This window comes from Amaranthus tricolor, chromosome 13 (assembly GCF_026212465.1).
Source record: "Amaranthus tricolor cultivar Red isolate AtriRed21 chromosome 13, ASM2621246v1, whole genome shotgun sequence".
Classification (NCBI taxonomy): Eukaryota; Viridiplantae; Streptophyta; class Magnoliopsida; order Caryophyllales; family Amaranthaceae; genus Amaranthus; species Amaranthus tricolor.
This window is the reverse complement of record NC_080059.1, coordinates 15671794-15689852: the sequence shown is the minus strand read 5'-3', so window position 1 is coordinate 15689852 and position 18059 is coordinate 15671794. Positions and strand designations below refer to the sequence as shown.

At 32.1% G+C, this 18059-nt stretch overlaps 1 protein-coding gene across 1 annotated transcript; it reads right to left on the bottom strand.

Moving 5' to 3' along the window:
* Positions 1-13573: 13573 nt before the first annotated feature.
* Positions 13574-14737, bottom strand: LOC130798856 (uncharacterized). Its single transcript, XM_057661954.1, has 4 exons — positions 14486-14737; positions 13960-14318; positions 13798-13917; positions 13574-13730 (listed from the first exon to the last, which is right to left on the bottom strand). The coding sequence occupies exons 1-4, from the start codon at positions 14735-14737 to the stop codon at positions 13574-13576; spliced, it is 888 nt and encodes a 295-aa protein (XP_057517937.1).
* Positions 14738-18059: the final 3322 nt, after the last annotated feature.

Here is an 18059-nt window from a genome sequence, read left to right as displayed (position 1 = left end):
GCCCGAAAGGTTCACAAGAGTGATGAAGAAGTATAGGTATCATCAAAGTACTTCAAACCACACATTTTCTCAAGAGATAGGAATTTGTTGACTTGTCTCTTTATCAAAAAGAAAGACTTCAAAAAATTTGAGATGATAGATCTAGGACGACTGAAATGCCAAATGATGTACAAGGCTATGATTGGATCCCTACTATAGTTAACCTCAAATAGACCTGATGTTTCACTGTTGGTTTCTATGCTAGATACCAATCCGATCCCAAAGAATCACATCATATTACAGCTTAAAAAGAATCCTAAGATACTTGAAATGAACAAATGATCTCAGTCTCTAATATCCAAAAGGTGACATATACGACCTAAAAACGTACATCAATGTAGTATTTGGTTAACAGAAAAGGCACCTCCAAATGGTTAAGTTCCTTAGTTCATGTTTAGTCTCTTGGGGATCTAAGAAACAAACACAATTGTATTATCCAAAACAGAATTTGAATAAGTAATCGCAGGAAACAACTAAGGGACTTTGGTATTTAATGTAATTGTGTTCTCATTTATTATAATAGAACTAGTGCAATTTGCATTTCTAAAGGCCTGGTGCATCATTTTAGGGTTAAACACATTCAAATTAGACAATATTTTCTTAAGGAAAAATAAAATGAGAGAGACTAAAATCTTCTACAACCTACAGATGAAGAAATTCATCCATGTAAGGGTAAGGTATGTATGTCCTTCTAAGCTTGTCTCATAACTATATACATAGATTTTATATTCACACATATCAAAACAAGTCATGCTAATTTCATTTGCATCTAGTTATCCGATTAAAAATAAAGAGAAAAAGTCCATCTCATCCCTTAAAAGCACACCTTCCACATTCATAAGAACTACTCCATCATTTTAAGACATACTCGCTCTACTAAAAAAGGGTAAAAGGCCATGAAAGAAACACACGCTTCACTTCTTGAATCACCACCATGCCAATTCCTCTCCAATAGGCTTTCTTTGTTAATCTACTCCAATACCTGCCCCTTCTCATTCTACTCCAACACCTCCTTTCTACTTACTATACCATTCTTCCTTCTACCACCATGACAAAACAACCCCAATCCTCGCAATGCCTAGTCCCTCTTGCCGTAAAGCACCCATATTCTCCACAAAAATAACCATCCATGACTAAACCTTCATCTTCATATCACACACACCCTAAGAAACATACTCTATCTCAAATGGGTGAATCAAAGGACTCATCACACGCAACAAAGAAACAAAAAGACCCTCATGAAGATAATGTAGAGGCTCTAGCAAAAGAAATGATGGTGTACTTTGGTCTCAATGGTTACAGTATGACACTATCCATTTCCCTCTTCTTAAAAAGTATCAGACCTCGTCAATAATGAGAAGCCCTAATAAGGTCTTACAGTTTTGAACCAATGTGCCCTTACCTAATGCGTGAATTCATCACAAATTTAACTATAATAAAGGTATTTGTTCAAGTGAGGTTCAAGGGGTTCAAATCAAGTTTATTATGATATTTTAAGTGAATGTCTTTCGGTTCCCAAAGCTGGCTTTCGAGGATTTGGGTACCAAATCATGTTCGGCGGCAGAGATGAACGAATTGTCATGAACTTTGTTGGTGGTTGTAATCAATCCAAGAGTCTAAACTACAATGTCATTTCTCCACTTCACAAACTACTATACAACATCGCTCGTCCTCTTATAATATCCAAGCATTCTAAACAAAGTGATATAATCCTTTCCCCACTTCAAAAACTACTATACAACATCGGTCGTCGCCTATACTACCCAGACACTCTAAACAAAGTGAAATAAATCTCAAAGATGCTGCCCCTAATTAATGTCTGACCGAAAAAATCAAAAAAAAATTTTTGTTGGTATTGATAGCGCACCTTACGTAATCAACATTAATGATAAAATTAACAATAATAATACGGCAGTCTCAAAATACCGATCTGCTAAAAATTTTTAAAAAATTAAAAAATGTTTATGACAAACGATAATAATTACATCAGAGTAGGAAAATGAAATGCGTATAGTTTGTTTCAAAAAAATATATAATAACTAAAATTAAATACATCGAAATCAGCAAACATCAAGTGAATAAAAAAAATCGGCTAAGTACTCGATAGCATAAATAAATTGTAGTTGTGGCTGGATCGGAACCTGAAATTATATCCTACAAATATTGATAGCATAAATAAATTGTAGTTGTGGCCTGGATTGGAATCTAAAATTATATCCTGCAAATGTTGCCTTGCATGATACGGATGACAATCGATTGAATCGGTCAGCGCTTAACGCCGAGGATAACTTACCATCCATCTCAAAGTATGGAAATTATACGCTACATTTACAAAATAATAATTTCAGTACGAACTTATGATTAATTGACACCAATGTATACTCTTACTATATTCTTTCACTATTCCATACTATTAAGTCATTATGATACCATTCTCAACCCTGGCAGAAGTACATTACTGTCGCTTATACTATTCGTAACCTTAATACTTAAGTAAGTTCATTTGGTTAATACTCATAACCGTACTATGCATCACTAGCATCAACACTAATCAAGTTTATCACTGATCAACAAGCACAACAATATGGACAACTCATATATGTAAGGGTCTAGTTAGGTGAATACTGTAGTCATTAACCCTAATTGTGGTGGGATTCGTCACCCCTTCATTACAATTATGCTTGAGCTCTACAAGATAGTTTTGTAGATAGCTAACCCCGTGTCTTACACTGCATTTTATGTGCCGGCCAACTCGAATGCTGAAATTTTACATGTTGGTCTATGGTTCGACATTACCTTGCTATTAGGGTCATTCAATCAATACTCATTCACACAAATACATCACATTTTATTACTACAAGTTGACTTTGACTATGACTAACTTATGTGGTAACTTCCTTTATTTAATAAAATTCTAAATAATAACGTTAAATTTACCTTTATGTCTTTATATGTTCATTACTAAATTTTTACACATTAAATTTTTATTTATAACTTTACTTTAATAGTTCACTAAATTCACATTAATAACTTAATGTTCTATTAATACTCTCCAAATTAGTATTTTCCACAAGTAGCTACTAAAATCTATTTCTGTTGAAATATGTTTCCCAAAATCAACATTTCCTAACTTTTTCACAAATAAAACTTTATTCTCTTCTCAAATCAAATATTCTAATTATAATTCAAGTTAAAACTGCATCCTTTTGATAAGTTTTCAAAATTCAACAAGTTCATTAAAAATCAATATTTCAAGTTTAGAAAAACAAGTATATTTATTAGGTTCAAAAAAAATCAACATTCAAGTTATAAAACAAATAAAACTTATAATTTCACAAAAATTAATATTTCTAGTTTTAAAACAAGTCCAACTTATAATTTTCACAAAAATTAATATTTCTAATTACAAAACAAGTTAAACTTGTATTTCATAAAAATTAATATTTTACGCATAGTTTAAGAGGCAAGTTTACTTAAAATATTTTTACGTCTTTTTATATAAATCTTGGTTAAATAGTTAGCAAATAAAATATTTTGTGCTAAATAGTAATTAGATGTCACAACAGTTACTTTCTATTATAAAATTTCATATATTCAAGAAAAATACTTTAATATTTAATAAGTTACAAAAATTTCTCAAAAATATCTTTTTAGATTGTTATTTTATTATTGTCACAAAAATAACTTGTAATAATTTAAAATAGTAAATCAAACTCTTTTCTTTTTAATATGATAGTGGCCGAATGACATAGAAACTTCACACAATAACAAAGAAATTTACTGTAACTTAAAGGATAGTAACAACATTCTTAGTATAACCATATTAATAAAAATGCGTTCATAAAATAACTTACTATCTTATAGACTAGTTTGAAAACTAAGATAAAGATACTAACAAAAATTCTAACATAAAAATTCTTAAAAATAATAATATTCCTAATGTAACACATAACTTATAAACATACTAATACTAGTTTATAACATAAATTATACTTACTATCACTAAAATATAATTTTTCACCTAAATTCCTAAACTTGTTCAAAGGTTACTAAATTAACATACTAAAAATACTTTTAACATAAACATACTTAATATAAGTTTAATCATAATTTCATTAAATTAATTTTCTATATAAACCTACTCAACATATTTCATACTTTGCATATTATAAAGTAAATATAAGTAATTCCACATAAACAGTAGGGTAAGAAGTTATACCATACTAACACCATGGATTAGTATTAACTACTAATTAAGGAGATAAGAAAAAATAAGATCCTCCGAGTAGTGCTCCAAAATAAATACTCCAAGCTTCAAATTCCAACTCTAAATGCTAGTACTTCTAAGCCCCTAAAATAAGTATCCAATTCGAAAATAATGATCCTCTAAGTACCCAAAGTAATCACTCAACAATTCTCCAAAATGAAGATAATTTATGCTAAATAAAGAGTGTTCTAAGCTCCATCTTCTTGAATATCTTCAACAATACACATATTAAGTTAGTAAGATTTAAATGAAGAAAAAATATAAGAACGAATGTTAGAAAGATTTGATGATGATGGTGTAAGTGATCTCATGGCTAAGGGGTATTTATAATGGATTTTGGGCAACTTCTAGTTCATAAGTTGTATGAATTAGAAAGATAGGAGTGTAGAAGAAGATTAACTTGTATTTTGATTTGGAGTATGTAATTGAATGTGTAACACTTGGAGTGTGTAAGTGAGCGTATAAGAGACTAGAGTGTAAAAGAAGGTTAGCTTGTGTAAGTAATGAATTTCATGGGTTAAATAGAAAGGATTTTGGTTCATCAAATTTTTATTCGAGTTTGCACAAGTGAATATGCTTTATAATAATGGGCAAGTTTGATTAAGGTTTTATAATGAAAATGTGTTAGTTTATTTGCAAAATTTTGCTTAAAACTATACTTATTAATAATATATATGGCCAATTTTTGAGTATAAAATAATTTAAATTAAGTTACAAGGTTAAAATAATAAGTAGTATAGTTAGTTTAAGGAAAGGAAATCAAAACGTGAAATTTTAATAAAATCGTAAATATAATAATAATAAATTTACTATTCGTAATATACAATATTTTCTGACTTGGATATTAAAAAAGATAGGTGCCAATATTGATGGTTTTTGTGTGCATATGAGTGTTGCTAACAAAATTGGGCCAATATGCTTAGCCAATCTTTGCTTAACAAACACTACCAATGGAATATTATTCAGTGTTGTTGGTCCCAAGGAGAGTGATAATGAGGAACCCATGTTGAGGAGGAACATGATGAGGTCCATGTTCTAGAGACTATTTTTGCTAATATACAAATTGAGGTTGCCAAGGGGAAGGTGGGTGCAAAACCTTTTTCATTAGAAGCTAGGATTCTATCTCAGGAGAACACGAGTCGAAAATTTCTTCTAATAAGGTGGTTAAAATTAGCCTAAAGGGAAAATATATGCCTACTCCCTGCGAAAGCTTTAGAACTAGCCACTCAGAAATTGGGGGCAACCAAGCTCAAATCATGCTCAACTACTAAAAGCATAAAACCTAAGAAAAAAATTGTTTTTTGATATACCCATTGGTCAGTCTCACCAGGCCTCCCCTACACCCCCACACCACTTACCAATTCCTACTTATGTAGTTCCATTTACCTCTCTTATTCCTACGTCTACCTCACCATCCAAACCATCCTCCTCAACCATATCTACACCATCATCAGGCCTGCTCTTGGTGGAATGAGATTTGCTGCATACTCCACTTCATCAGATGTTCCTGATGTTACTTTCTATTCCATTCTAACAAAACTACAAAAACTATAGACCAAACATCTATCCTTCCAAAACAAAGTTCTCACTCACCTCATCTCACTTCACCAACAACTTCATTAAATGGAGGAGCATTTAGTAGCAAAGCTTGACTGGGTGATGGTCGAAGAAGGGGTTTCTCAGTAGGTGGTGGAGCTAACTCTTTAGCTTTATGAGGACTGTGCTAAATAATATCTTTTGTACTAAACTTTTTTAGATTGTGTTGTGACCCTAATTAGCTACTCATATCATGGTATGAATATAATCTCTATGTTTGCTTGTTTGTTGACATGCTTCTTAGGTCTACTACTTATTACCTGCATTTATAAATCATATTTTGATAAGTGATGTGAGAGGATCTTACTATATTTTTGTATGATGTAAAAATGGGAAATACAAGATCAAATGTAAATGGGTAAGCTTGAAAGATATCCTATGTTTCATGATTACATCTATCTAATTTACATTTGATACCAACTGATGACTTGAAGACATGTATGCTCCTTGAAAAATGCAGACTATATGATATTATCTATTAGGCTTTGTGAGTGATTTCTCTTCTAAAATTTACATTTGGTTTAAGGTTTTCCATCATAAAAAATGAGGCATTTGTTGACCCCATTATATTGATGATGATTAAACCTTCTAGATATAATTAACTTAATTTTTCAGAGAATATGTATTCCAGCTTTGGGGTATGTTCTTGATTAGGGTTCCAAAATTGATCTTAAGGCTCCAAAGAGTAATTTCTGACTATATTGAAGTTCCTAGATGATACGCAATAAAGCAAGTACATATGTTATGGAAGAGAACGTACAACACAGAATATTAGAATGCTAGATATATATTTGGCAGTTAAGTAACTTTAGCTTGTGTTTAATATTCCTTGAGTTGCCTGTATAGATTTAAACATAGTTGTGCATATTGACCAATCTCATGGTTTTTAAATCACTTATTTGTTTTTCAATTAAAATTAATAAAAATAAAATTAATTGTTTTATCTCTTATGCATCATTTCCTGTAATAATCATATCATCTATATAGATCATCAAGCAAGTGATTTGAATTTTGATAATTATATTTCGTCAAAAATAATGTGTGATCAAAGTTACTCTGTCTGTAGTGAAATTTATTCATGGTTGTAATAAATTTATTAAACCATGCCCTGGAGATTGTTTCAGTCTATACAACACTTTCTGAAACTTAAAACATGTTTCCTTTTTGAAATTCGAAGTAAATACTGATGGTGCCTCCATATACATATATTCTTTCATTTCCCCATGAAGGAAGACACTTTTTACTTTAAATCAATGAAGAGGCTAATCTTGATTTGCAGTTTTTTTTCCGCAAAAAGCTCGTATTGCATCAATCTTTGCCACAAGGAAAAATATCTTTGAATAATCCACCCCGTAGGTCTGTGTATAACTCTTTAGTACCACACGAGCTTTGTATCTTTCAATAGTCCAATCAACAAGAAACGTAATTGTGAATATCCACTTGCACCCTACTTTTTTCTTTCCATTTGGAAGAGTACATTTCTCCCATGTTTTATTCTTCTGTAAAGCAAAAATTTCTTCTTCCATTGTCTTTTTTCATTTTTACTTTTAAGAGCCTCTTTAAGGGTAATGGGAGTATTAGCAAAATAAATAGTAGTAATAAAAGCAATATTTATTTTTGTTAGTTTTCGTTTAGTAATTCGATTAATAGAATATCTAGACCTTTGAGCCTCAAATTCTGAATGTTATCTTCCCGAAGGAATTTCCCTAGTGCTCTTGAGAGGTAATTGATACTTATCATAAACTTTATTATTAGTTTGACCTTGTATTTATGACACAGAATCATTACTAGTTTCAATAACTTCTCCCTTACTATTTTCTGAAATTAGCATAAACTCCTTCTCCATGTTGGGATGCAAATCACATGGTATAGAAATTGGGTGGCTAAAAGAAGAAGATTGTATTACATTATTAGAGACAATTACGAAAGTGTCGCGTACTTGCTATGGAGGATCCTAAACTAACTCTATAGAATAAGTTAACCAAGTTAGATATATAATAACTATCTTTCTCCCCTAAGATCAAAGGTGGTGATAATAATAGGAATTTTCAAAGAAATCATGGTCCATAGTAGTATACATTATTTTATGGACTAGATCAAAACACATATATCCTTTTTGATTTTGTCTCATACCCAACAAAGACGCACCTAACTACTGTAGGCTCTAAGTTTTTCCAATTTTATTTTGGTAGAGGGACATACATCATTTATCCAAAGACAAGTGTTGGTAAAGAGTGAATTGGTGGGATAGACATAAACGATCTAAGAGGATCAATAGAAGTTCTACATTTAAATTTCTTTGTGCGAAGACAATTTGTGAGATTTTTAGCAGTATCAATGGCTTCGGGCCAAAAATGACTTACACTTATTAGAATTCATTGATAAGGGCTCTGATAATTTATAAAAGAATACAATTATTTCGTGCATCAACTCCATTTTGTTTTAAAGTTGAAACAGTTACATTATTAATGAGATTTCATTAGTCCTTTTTAGAGCCTAATTTTTTTATATTTGTTCGTTACTAATTATAATTTAATTAGTGATGGTAGTAATTTGAAAAATTTATACGATGATTAGAAACTTTTTAATTCGTAATGTGCTTATGAATCGTAATAAGTAATGTAAACTTTAGAGGTAAAACTTAAAGTTGAACAACTACCCATAACAGTTCGAGAAAATTATAATTATTACCCGAGCATATTATTTAACCATGAAGGGAGTAAATTAAATATTTTATACATGTATACAAGTGACTTTAAACATGAAATACAAATTACATAACTTGTTACATGTAGAATAATTTCTATCTAAACTTTAAACTTTCTTAGATAAACCTTTCTTACACCATAATAGATCAAAATGAGACAAAAATCACCTTCAAAATAGCCCCAAACAGTAGCCCCGTTGGTGTACCTCTACCCCTCTTTTTAGTCTTTGTACACTTACATACTCAAGCAAATTGTTCTATTCAAAATCCCTTTTGTTCTACCCAAAGCTTGTGCATCATTACAAGCATGCAAAAGGCAAATGGTAAAAGCAAAAACACATTATTTCCTGACCATTTTATTCAGCCATAATCCCCAACAAATTTCTCCCAAATTCATCTAAGAACAAACACTAGAATCCTTCAAAGTTTCAACTACTAAAACACCTTCTTTTCTCATCAAATCTTCTTCAAAAACCCATCTAAAACTTCTGAAAATTTATGTTTATAAAGACAAATCTCCCATAAAAATAATCTTCACTTCAAGAGCTTTCTATAGACACCAAAGTTGAAAAAATCCACCAAGTATAAAGTAAGTTATGTTTATTTCTTTATTCCACTACTTTTTGTTAAATATTGTTCATGTAAAACATTTTTTTTTTACATGAATCCTTGTATAAACTATGATCATTATAAAATGGGTATTTTTTATCTCTAAAACTAAGAAAATCATCACTTATAAATCTATAAAAATCGGCCATAATAAAAAATAAGATGTATTTCAAGAAACATATAAATTTTCTTACTTTAAGGAATTAAGTAAAATTATGGGACTTGATTAAGTATGTTGCTTAACATAATAAGTATACTTTATTCAAATGTTAAAGATCATCAAAAGTATTAGTTTAACAACCCCAACTAAGGACCGTCAAGTGCATACTAGAAATCCAAAATTATTATTAACTTTTGGATGAATGTCATATATTTAGTTAAAGAGTTGGAGTTGAGACTTTAAGGGCAAGGACCTGCAGTTGGAACCACTTGTAAGAACGCATAGGAGCTTACGTGGGAGCTTACGAAATACTTATATAGGCTTGTAGTCGAGGTATATCACATGGGGTGATTTTTAAAGGATTTAAGAACAAGTTGGGAAAGTTTGTGTATAAACTTGTTTTAAAAAATAAAATTCTCAAAGAGAAGTTCTTAAATCTTGAAAAATGATAACAAAATGATAATTTTGAGTATGGAATAATTTATTACATGTATTATTATGTGGGCATCATGCTTGTTAATTTTATGAATTGTTGTATGTTTAAAGGCATGTTTAACACTATTTTGTGAGAGTTATTGCGATGGAAATGATTATATGAACTATAAAAATATTTGAAATTCATTTTTTGAAAGTAATTTCCAGTAGCTATATGTTAAGAAAATCTCTTGGATATTTTTGTTGAAATTAATTCGTTAAATTAATATTTTAATGGATTTTAAGGTGTTAAATACTCTTATTATAAAACATGTATAAGGTAAACTCTTGATCATCATAAATAATTAATAAATCCATATTATAATCTCTCTAACAAGATTTAGCCAGAATATATTTAGTTCGGAATTTTTCATGATTTTTGAGTTATCGTTAAATTGTTTATCAGTAAATTGTAAAATAGTAAAATATAAATAATTACAAAATAAAGAAATATGGACTTGAAATTTTTATCACATACTCATAATGACAGTTTGGAAAAATTTTGTTAATGTTTAAGGATCTTAATAATTTTTACTTGGTTATTAATAATCGGTAAGTTAGAAAATGGTAAAATATATAAAAAAAAAAAAAAAAGACTACATGACGTCTTTTGAATTTGAAATTTTTTTGAGACATTTATATAAACAGTAGATACATGTAAAAAATTTATATGGATTTTAATGACCATATATGGACTTAAATAAATTCTATTTGTTTTATCGGTAAACTAACGAAACTAATTATTAAAAGTGCCCCAAGTGATTTGTAATGGTAAATTTAAATTTTATATCCCTTAAAACGGTTTCTGGAACATTATAAATTTTTACATAATTTTATTCGAACTTAAATAATTTTAAACCAATTTTATTTTATTTATCGATAAAACGCCTATACAAAATAATAAAATATCACTCATCACTTTTATAAGTTTAAATGGGCTAATAAAAGTGTTATATGACTTCTATAACTTTGATATAATTTTATTAAGCTAATTATTAATTATTTACTAATTTATCAAATTAATAGAAATTGTTTATTTATTAAAAGGTGTAATATTGTTAATAAATTTGAGTAAAAATAGATCTATATCAAAAATTTATAATTGTATTAATAACTACTGCCTTATCATATAAAATAATTTTAACTTAGATGGTTTATAAATTTTACGGATTTAAGACATCATTTAAATAACAGTAAATACCTAAATTGTCGAAAATAATCGTAAAATCGTTATAAATTGGCAAAACTAATTATAATCTGATGGGACAACCTTAAATTCATTTTAAATAAGGTATTATAATGACATGATTAATTTGGGCCTATTTGGAGAATTAATATGTATTTTGTAAACCAATTATCGATTTTATTACCAGCAAAACTATTTCGTATTTAAGAAAATAGTATTTTATGAAATCTTCTGTGATAATGATTTTATGGACTTATGAACTATATTCTAGTTGTTTTGAATGAATTTCAAAACTCTTTAAGTTATATTTACTTTAAGAAGAATTGAAACGAAACACTTTAATGGTTTCCTTGAAAAATCGTATTGAATATTAATCACTTTTTGTTACGATGCATTTCCATACATGCTAGTGATGCCCCAATATAATACAACGGTTATGTTTGAAGATATGATTATGCTAAGCATGTTTTACTCGTGTGGGAAAGATTATGATTTGACTTTTCAAATGCTATGTTGCAAATAAAAGATGTGTATCATATAGAAAAAGTTAATATTTTTGACTTTTCAAATGCTATTTGAAATTACAAAATATATATTATATACAAAAATGTTTTAGCCTAAATGGCGGGTACATATGCCATAGCAAATGTTGTGTGCATGATTAAACAACTCTAATGCTGAACGTGTATTTTTCATAATACCATTGTGTAACACTTGCCGGACATGTCGCAGACGGTAGAACGATTACCAAACTAGTCATAGGATGACTCACAGAGTTCCATGCAATCTTATGATATGAGTTTGAAATTGATTTGAATCCATTAAGATCTTATAATTTATGATGAAAAATGAGAACTTGGAATTACTATAAACCAATTTAACTGGGTTTGAATGATAATATGATTTATCAAATGAAAAAACATCTTTCAAAATGAAATTACTCAAATCAAAATGATTAATAACTTGTTTGACCGACACTAGTGTGTTTACACTCAGCCTTTTTGCTGTAACTATGCTTTGTATGTTTTTTTCCAATGGTTTTGTTTTTAGAGTAAACCCCTATGGCACCTCGATGGAGAATGGATATGCGAGCGGAAGATGAACCCGAGTTGGAGTATGACTCCCTTTTGTTTAGATCTTTGCACTGTATTTGAGAGACTATTAATTCACTTATTTAGATTTGGACTATTTTAAGGTGTAATTTGAACTTTGGACTTATTTTGATTTGGTTGAAATTTTCCTTTAGTCTTGACAGTTAAGACTTCTGTTATATTGCTTTGGTTTTAGTTCAAGTATTCTACTTGGACATTGGTTTACCCTTTAAGTAACCCCTTAGTTGTGTTGGAAAAATTAAGCTTCTACTTGATTAACACTAAATTCTAGTTAGTGTTGGCCTTCAAAATTCGAGGTGGTTACACTTGGTATCAGAGCCAAGGCAGTAGAAGCTTGTCTAAAATATTTGAAAAATTAGATAACTAGTTTAACTTAGAGAAGTTGAAGTTTGGAGTAACTAATGAAAGTAATTAGGAAATAAACTTAAATTTAAGGATTATTAATAAAGAAAGGATTTAAGCTGTAAGTCTAATTTAAATAAGATTATTGACTAAGTACCGTTGGTAAATTAGAAGTCTTAAAGGTTCCTAGTAAGCAAGTGATGATATAATTATGTGGCTGAGTTGCCTAAGCATGATGGTAAATTATGTTGAGGGTAAAGTCGTCATTAAAAGTATTGAAACTGTTAAACAAGTTATCTAATGGGATAGAAATTGATTAAGTTAGTAAGTTACTAAGTCAATAAGAGTTAAGAAAGAGTGTTATGCATGTGCATATCAATTTTTCTTAAAGGAAGAACTATTATTTAGTTATTACTTCATGGCTGGAACCAAGAGGAAATCGGGGAAGGAATGGATCCCCAAGCCTAGTTGAATATCTTAACCGAGCGACTTAGAGTCATGCAAGAGACCAATGCTCAATTAGTCCAGCTCATAGCCAACCAATATGCTAGTGTGCATGACGAGACTAAGTTCTTCAAAAGGCTTGCTACACACATGCCTAAGACCTACGATGTTGCTACAGATCCAGTTGTCCTTGAAGATTGATCAATGAAACCGAGAAAATCCTTGAGGTGGTGAACTGCATACAAAATCTTAAGATTAAGCTTGCGGAATTTTATTTAGTGCGATCTGCAGAACTTTGGTAGAGAGCCTTAAAGGATGTCTCATCTACCTCCACATCTGCTGGTGGAGCAGCACAACCCACAAGTTTGAGATGGGAAGATTTCTTGAATAAATTAAGGGAGAGGTTCTACCTAGAAGCTCTAGATCCAAATGTTCTTCCCACGACCCTTAACACTCCATTGCAATAGTGCGTCACATATCTTCTAAAATCTGACTCGTTCTCCCGTTTGTCAATCTACAGGTGAAACAACGTACTATACAGCAATGTACCTATAGGCTGCTGTAACGTCTTACAGAAATGTTACGAAGTATCTCGATCAGACACAATTGTACGAGGCACACCATGAAACCGTACAACTTACTTAATATAAGCATAAGCCAATTGTTCCAACTCCCAACGGCAATTCATAGAGAAGAATGCATACTTTATGAACCGATACACCATTGCCCATAAGGCATCATTCCCTGACATTGTTTGAGGCAAACCCACAATGAAATCCATCGATATATTATCCCTATTCCACACCGAAATCGCCAAAGGTTGAAGCTAACCACCTGATCATTTGTGCAAACGAAACTTACTCAGCGATGTCCTTCTTCATTCCCGACCACTTAAACATAAGCTTGGGATCATGATACATCCGACCTCCCACAAGGTGAATAGAAAACTTTGATCTATGAGCTCCATCCAAAAATGCGCTCCTTCAAAGTCGGTTCCCCCATCGGCAACACAATCGGTTGAACCTCAAACCTCCATCCTCATGAATAAAGAATCCCTCGGCTTTTCCCACACAAGCCTGCTCTTTTAGCTTCACCAGTTTTGGGTCTTTATCCTGCAAACTTGGGATTTCTTCCAAAAACGAGAGTTGTATAGCCAAAGCGCTAACACAATATTGCAACTCGCTTTCCTGTATAACCTCCAAATTTAACCTAGTAAAATCTCCATTTAACTCTTCAACCCCACTCAAAGTAGCCAAGGTATGACTAGATTTCCTGCTCAACGCATCAGCAACGAAATTAGCTCGCGCCTTATGGTATACAAACTCAAAATCATAATCCGTCATCATTTCCAACCACCGATGTTGCCGTATGTTTTGGTCACTCTGCATGTAGAGATATTTCAAACTCTGATGATCAGTGTACTATATTTTACTCAATACAAATAATGTCGCCATATCATGAGAGCGGAAACAATGGATGCTAACTCCAAATTGTGAGAAGGATACTTAACCTCGTGTGTTTTCAATTGATGTGAATGATACACAATCACCTTGTGATCTTGCATAAGCATGCATCCTAACCCTTTCTTTCTCACATCGCTATAAATTGAATTATCCAACTTAAGGTTAGGTAGCATATGAACAGGGGTTGTAGTTAGCCTCTCCTTCTTTATCAGATAAGTCATTGGTCGAGCAATACGAGAGAAATCCTGAACAAATTGACGATAGTATCCAGCCAAGCCCAAGAAACTTCTCATTTCTATGACGTTCTTTGGCGACGACCAGCTCCGCATTGCCTCCATTTTTTTGGATCTACCAAAGTACCCTCTTTAGAAATGAAATGTCCCAAAAATGACACTTCTCCAACCAGAACTCACACTTTGATAAGTTTGAATAAAATTTGTGTTCTCAAAGATTTTGTAAAACAAAACGTAGTTGTTCCTCATGATTAGACTGATCCTTGGAATAAACTAATATGTCATCCATAAAGACCACTACAAACTTATCTAGGTAAGTATCAAACACTTGATTCATCAAACACATAAAAGCGTTCGGGGCATTTGTTAACCCAAAAGGCATCACGCTGAACTCAAAGTTTTCATATCGTATCCTAAAAGTCTTTTTATGGATGTGTACGTCTGAGATTCTCAACTGATTGTACCCAACTGTTCTTGCAACTAAGAATTTAGTTCTTTCATCTCCTTTGAAGCTATGCGGTATGGGGCCTTAGAAATTGGTCTCGTTCCTAGCACCATGTCGATTGTCAAATCGATCTCCCATTGAGGTGTCACACCAGGAATTTCTTCAAGGAACACGTCCACGAACTCACCCACTTCAGCGATATCATTAGGGTTTAGTTCTTTCTTCTCCTCTAGGCTAATATTACACAAATACAAGAGATACTCCTTTCTTACCAACTTTTGTAAGTTTAAAGTTAACACTAGTTCGATCTACACCCCTTACGTACGTCCGATTTCTCGCATCTTCCCAGAATGGTCATTTCAACACTACCCGCTACTTTCTACATTCAATAGTAGCTTTATACCTTCCTAACCAATTCATTCCAAATTACATCTAAGCCCTTCATGTTTAACACATATAGGTTACTAGGAAAAACTACTTTCAAATTTTCAAGAATACGTCTTTATAAAACTTGTCGCATTGATTGAAGTTTGACCAAGAAGTAGCAGGTTGACTCTTTACCTATTTTCGTTTCTCTCCTACCTCTATCTTCTCCTTTTCTTTCTCTTTACTGAGGACATTTGTCACTTAGGCTACCCTCTGGTACATCCATTTAAGGGTATCATATCGGTCACTTTCAATGTTTTTCTGTATCTCGTGCGACAAACTCAACTCAAATCTTTGCATTTTCTTGTCCTGTGTCGGCACATCTTCTAGAAAATACTTTAGGTACTCTAAGAATTTTAGATAATATTGATCTACTATTAAACTTTCCTTCGTGAAACGAGTAAAATCATTGGACTTATCCTTCCTACTAGCCCCCTACTAATCTGCATCGTTAGTGAGATTGAGAGCGGCTTGACTCGACTCACCCTCAACTCCTCAAGGCGCTAAAATACCCGAATACTATCGAATTCCCTTAACTAGTTTTCTAATTTTAGGGTTCTAATTTTAGGTTTGTTATAGCTAGTCCGTTTACTCATAGTGATTGTCTTTATCAGACACTTATTTGACGTTAAATATTCTAGTAAACGGTAAGTGTTTTTTGGTACTATACACATTCATGGTATATACAAAGCTTATAACATATTATAACTAATAATGCAACTGTTAAAGAAAACACATATGCCCATTGTAAACAAAAATGAGGGTAATAATCTATATATAATAAATCAAATTGACAACATCTTCCAAATCATGTGACATGGAAATCACTTAAACAGCAAAAGATATACTAACAAATGAAATACATAGGGTAATAATAAAATCTAGGGAAATTCCACGTGGTAACACTAAGGTTTTGGGTTTTCCATGTGGTAAACAAAACATTTAAAAACTAGGTGGTGACCCTGAAGATTACGTAATTGTTCCACCGTGACCGTTTTGCACATAAAAACGTTAGCAAATGTTAGTTTTGAAGCTTTAAAGCTGTTGTATGCCGATTTATGAGACTTACCATTTCAAATGTCATCACTTTAACCTTTATCCCCAAAACATAACTCACAACTGTACCATCTTTCATCCATATCATATTTTTTCCCCCAAATCCAAAAATGCTAGAGTTAGGGTTTATATATTGGGGGAAAATGTTGAATCTAATGGCACAACAGCCTTAAAGCTTCAAAATTAATGTTTGCTGACGTTTTGTTAACGTTTTATGTGCAAAAAGGTCAAGGTGTAACAATTTAGTAAACCTCAGGGTTACCGCGTAGATTTTTTAAAAGTTTTGGTTACCACGCGGAAAACCCAAAACCTCAAGGTTACCATATAGAATTTCCCTAAAATCTAAATAACTAGGGACTAACGTCTCTAAGACTTTTTTTTTAGGTGAACACATTTGTTACAAGGACTAGAACTTAGAACGTTCAATACACAAAGATGTTATAGATACCGGCACATAAAGATTATTGAAATATCATATTTCATAACCAATTCAAAACTTCAATTTCTTACATAAAACGTACAAGGTTAAAAGTAAAATTAAGCGACTACAACCTCTAGGGTTACATTATTCAAAGATTTGTAATATATAAATGAAATATCAAAACATCTATCGATTTGCATACATAGATTCATGGTGTTCCTAGTAATTAGAATGCAGAAAATCTTCATCGATACTCCAGTCATCTACAGAATCACTACTACACTAAGACATGAAATCCTCCACTCGATCCTCCTCATCATCCTCCCAAGAGTCTTCATAAAGGTCTTCTTTTGGGTCCTCATTCAGATCTTCATCGGGGTCCTTCTCGGAATCCTCCTCCTTAAACCATCCGCAATATTAGCATTCCCATCAAAAGGCATAGGTCCAGTAGTATTACCCAACTTCTCTAGAGGTCTGTTAAGCTTGGCCTCGCCCTCGAAATCAGGTAAGACTATTGATCTAGGCATTAGATGTTCCCACATCTTAATGTCATCTCCAGCTTTGATTCCCATTCCTAGACACCTCTCGGTCTGTTGTTCATGGGCACGAGATCTTCTTCCTCTTCCATCTCTTCTTCCTCATCAGGGAAATCTGGTTCTAGGTCAACGCGGTCAACTAGATCATCCAACGGGGCTGAGGTACAAATTCCTCCTCCTATGGTTTTGAAGCTAGTTCGGGCTAAGTAGGTACTAATGGTTCTTCCTCCTCCAACGGTTCCTCAATAGTTTGTCAGCCGGTGGAACGTCACGATTCAAAGTTCTCTCTTATTGTTTTACCCTAATTGGCTCCCCTCGTAATATTTCAGTCCCCCCTACTTGATGAAAGACGCTCAAACTTATTCAGGTCAGATTCTTAATTGTGACAAACCCTATCCACTTTAGCTTGGATCATCTTCATTCGTTCCCTACATTCAAAGAGACTCAAATCATCCCTTATAATCCATAAGTCTACGCTGAAACCTCCCTCCAAATAGGCACCGGGTCAAAATTCGGTCCCTTTCACTCCTCCTCTGGGATACG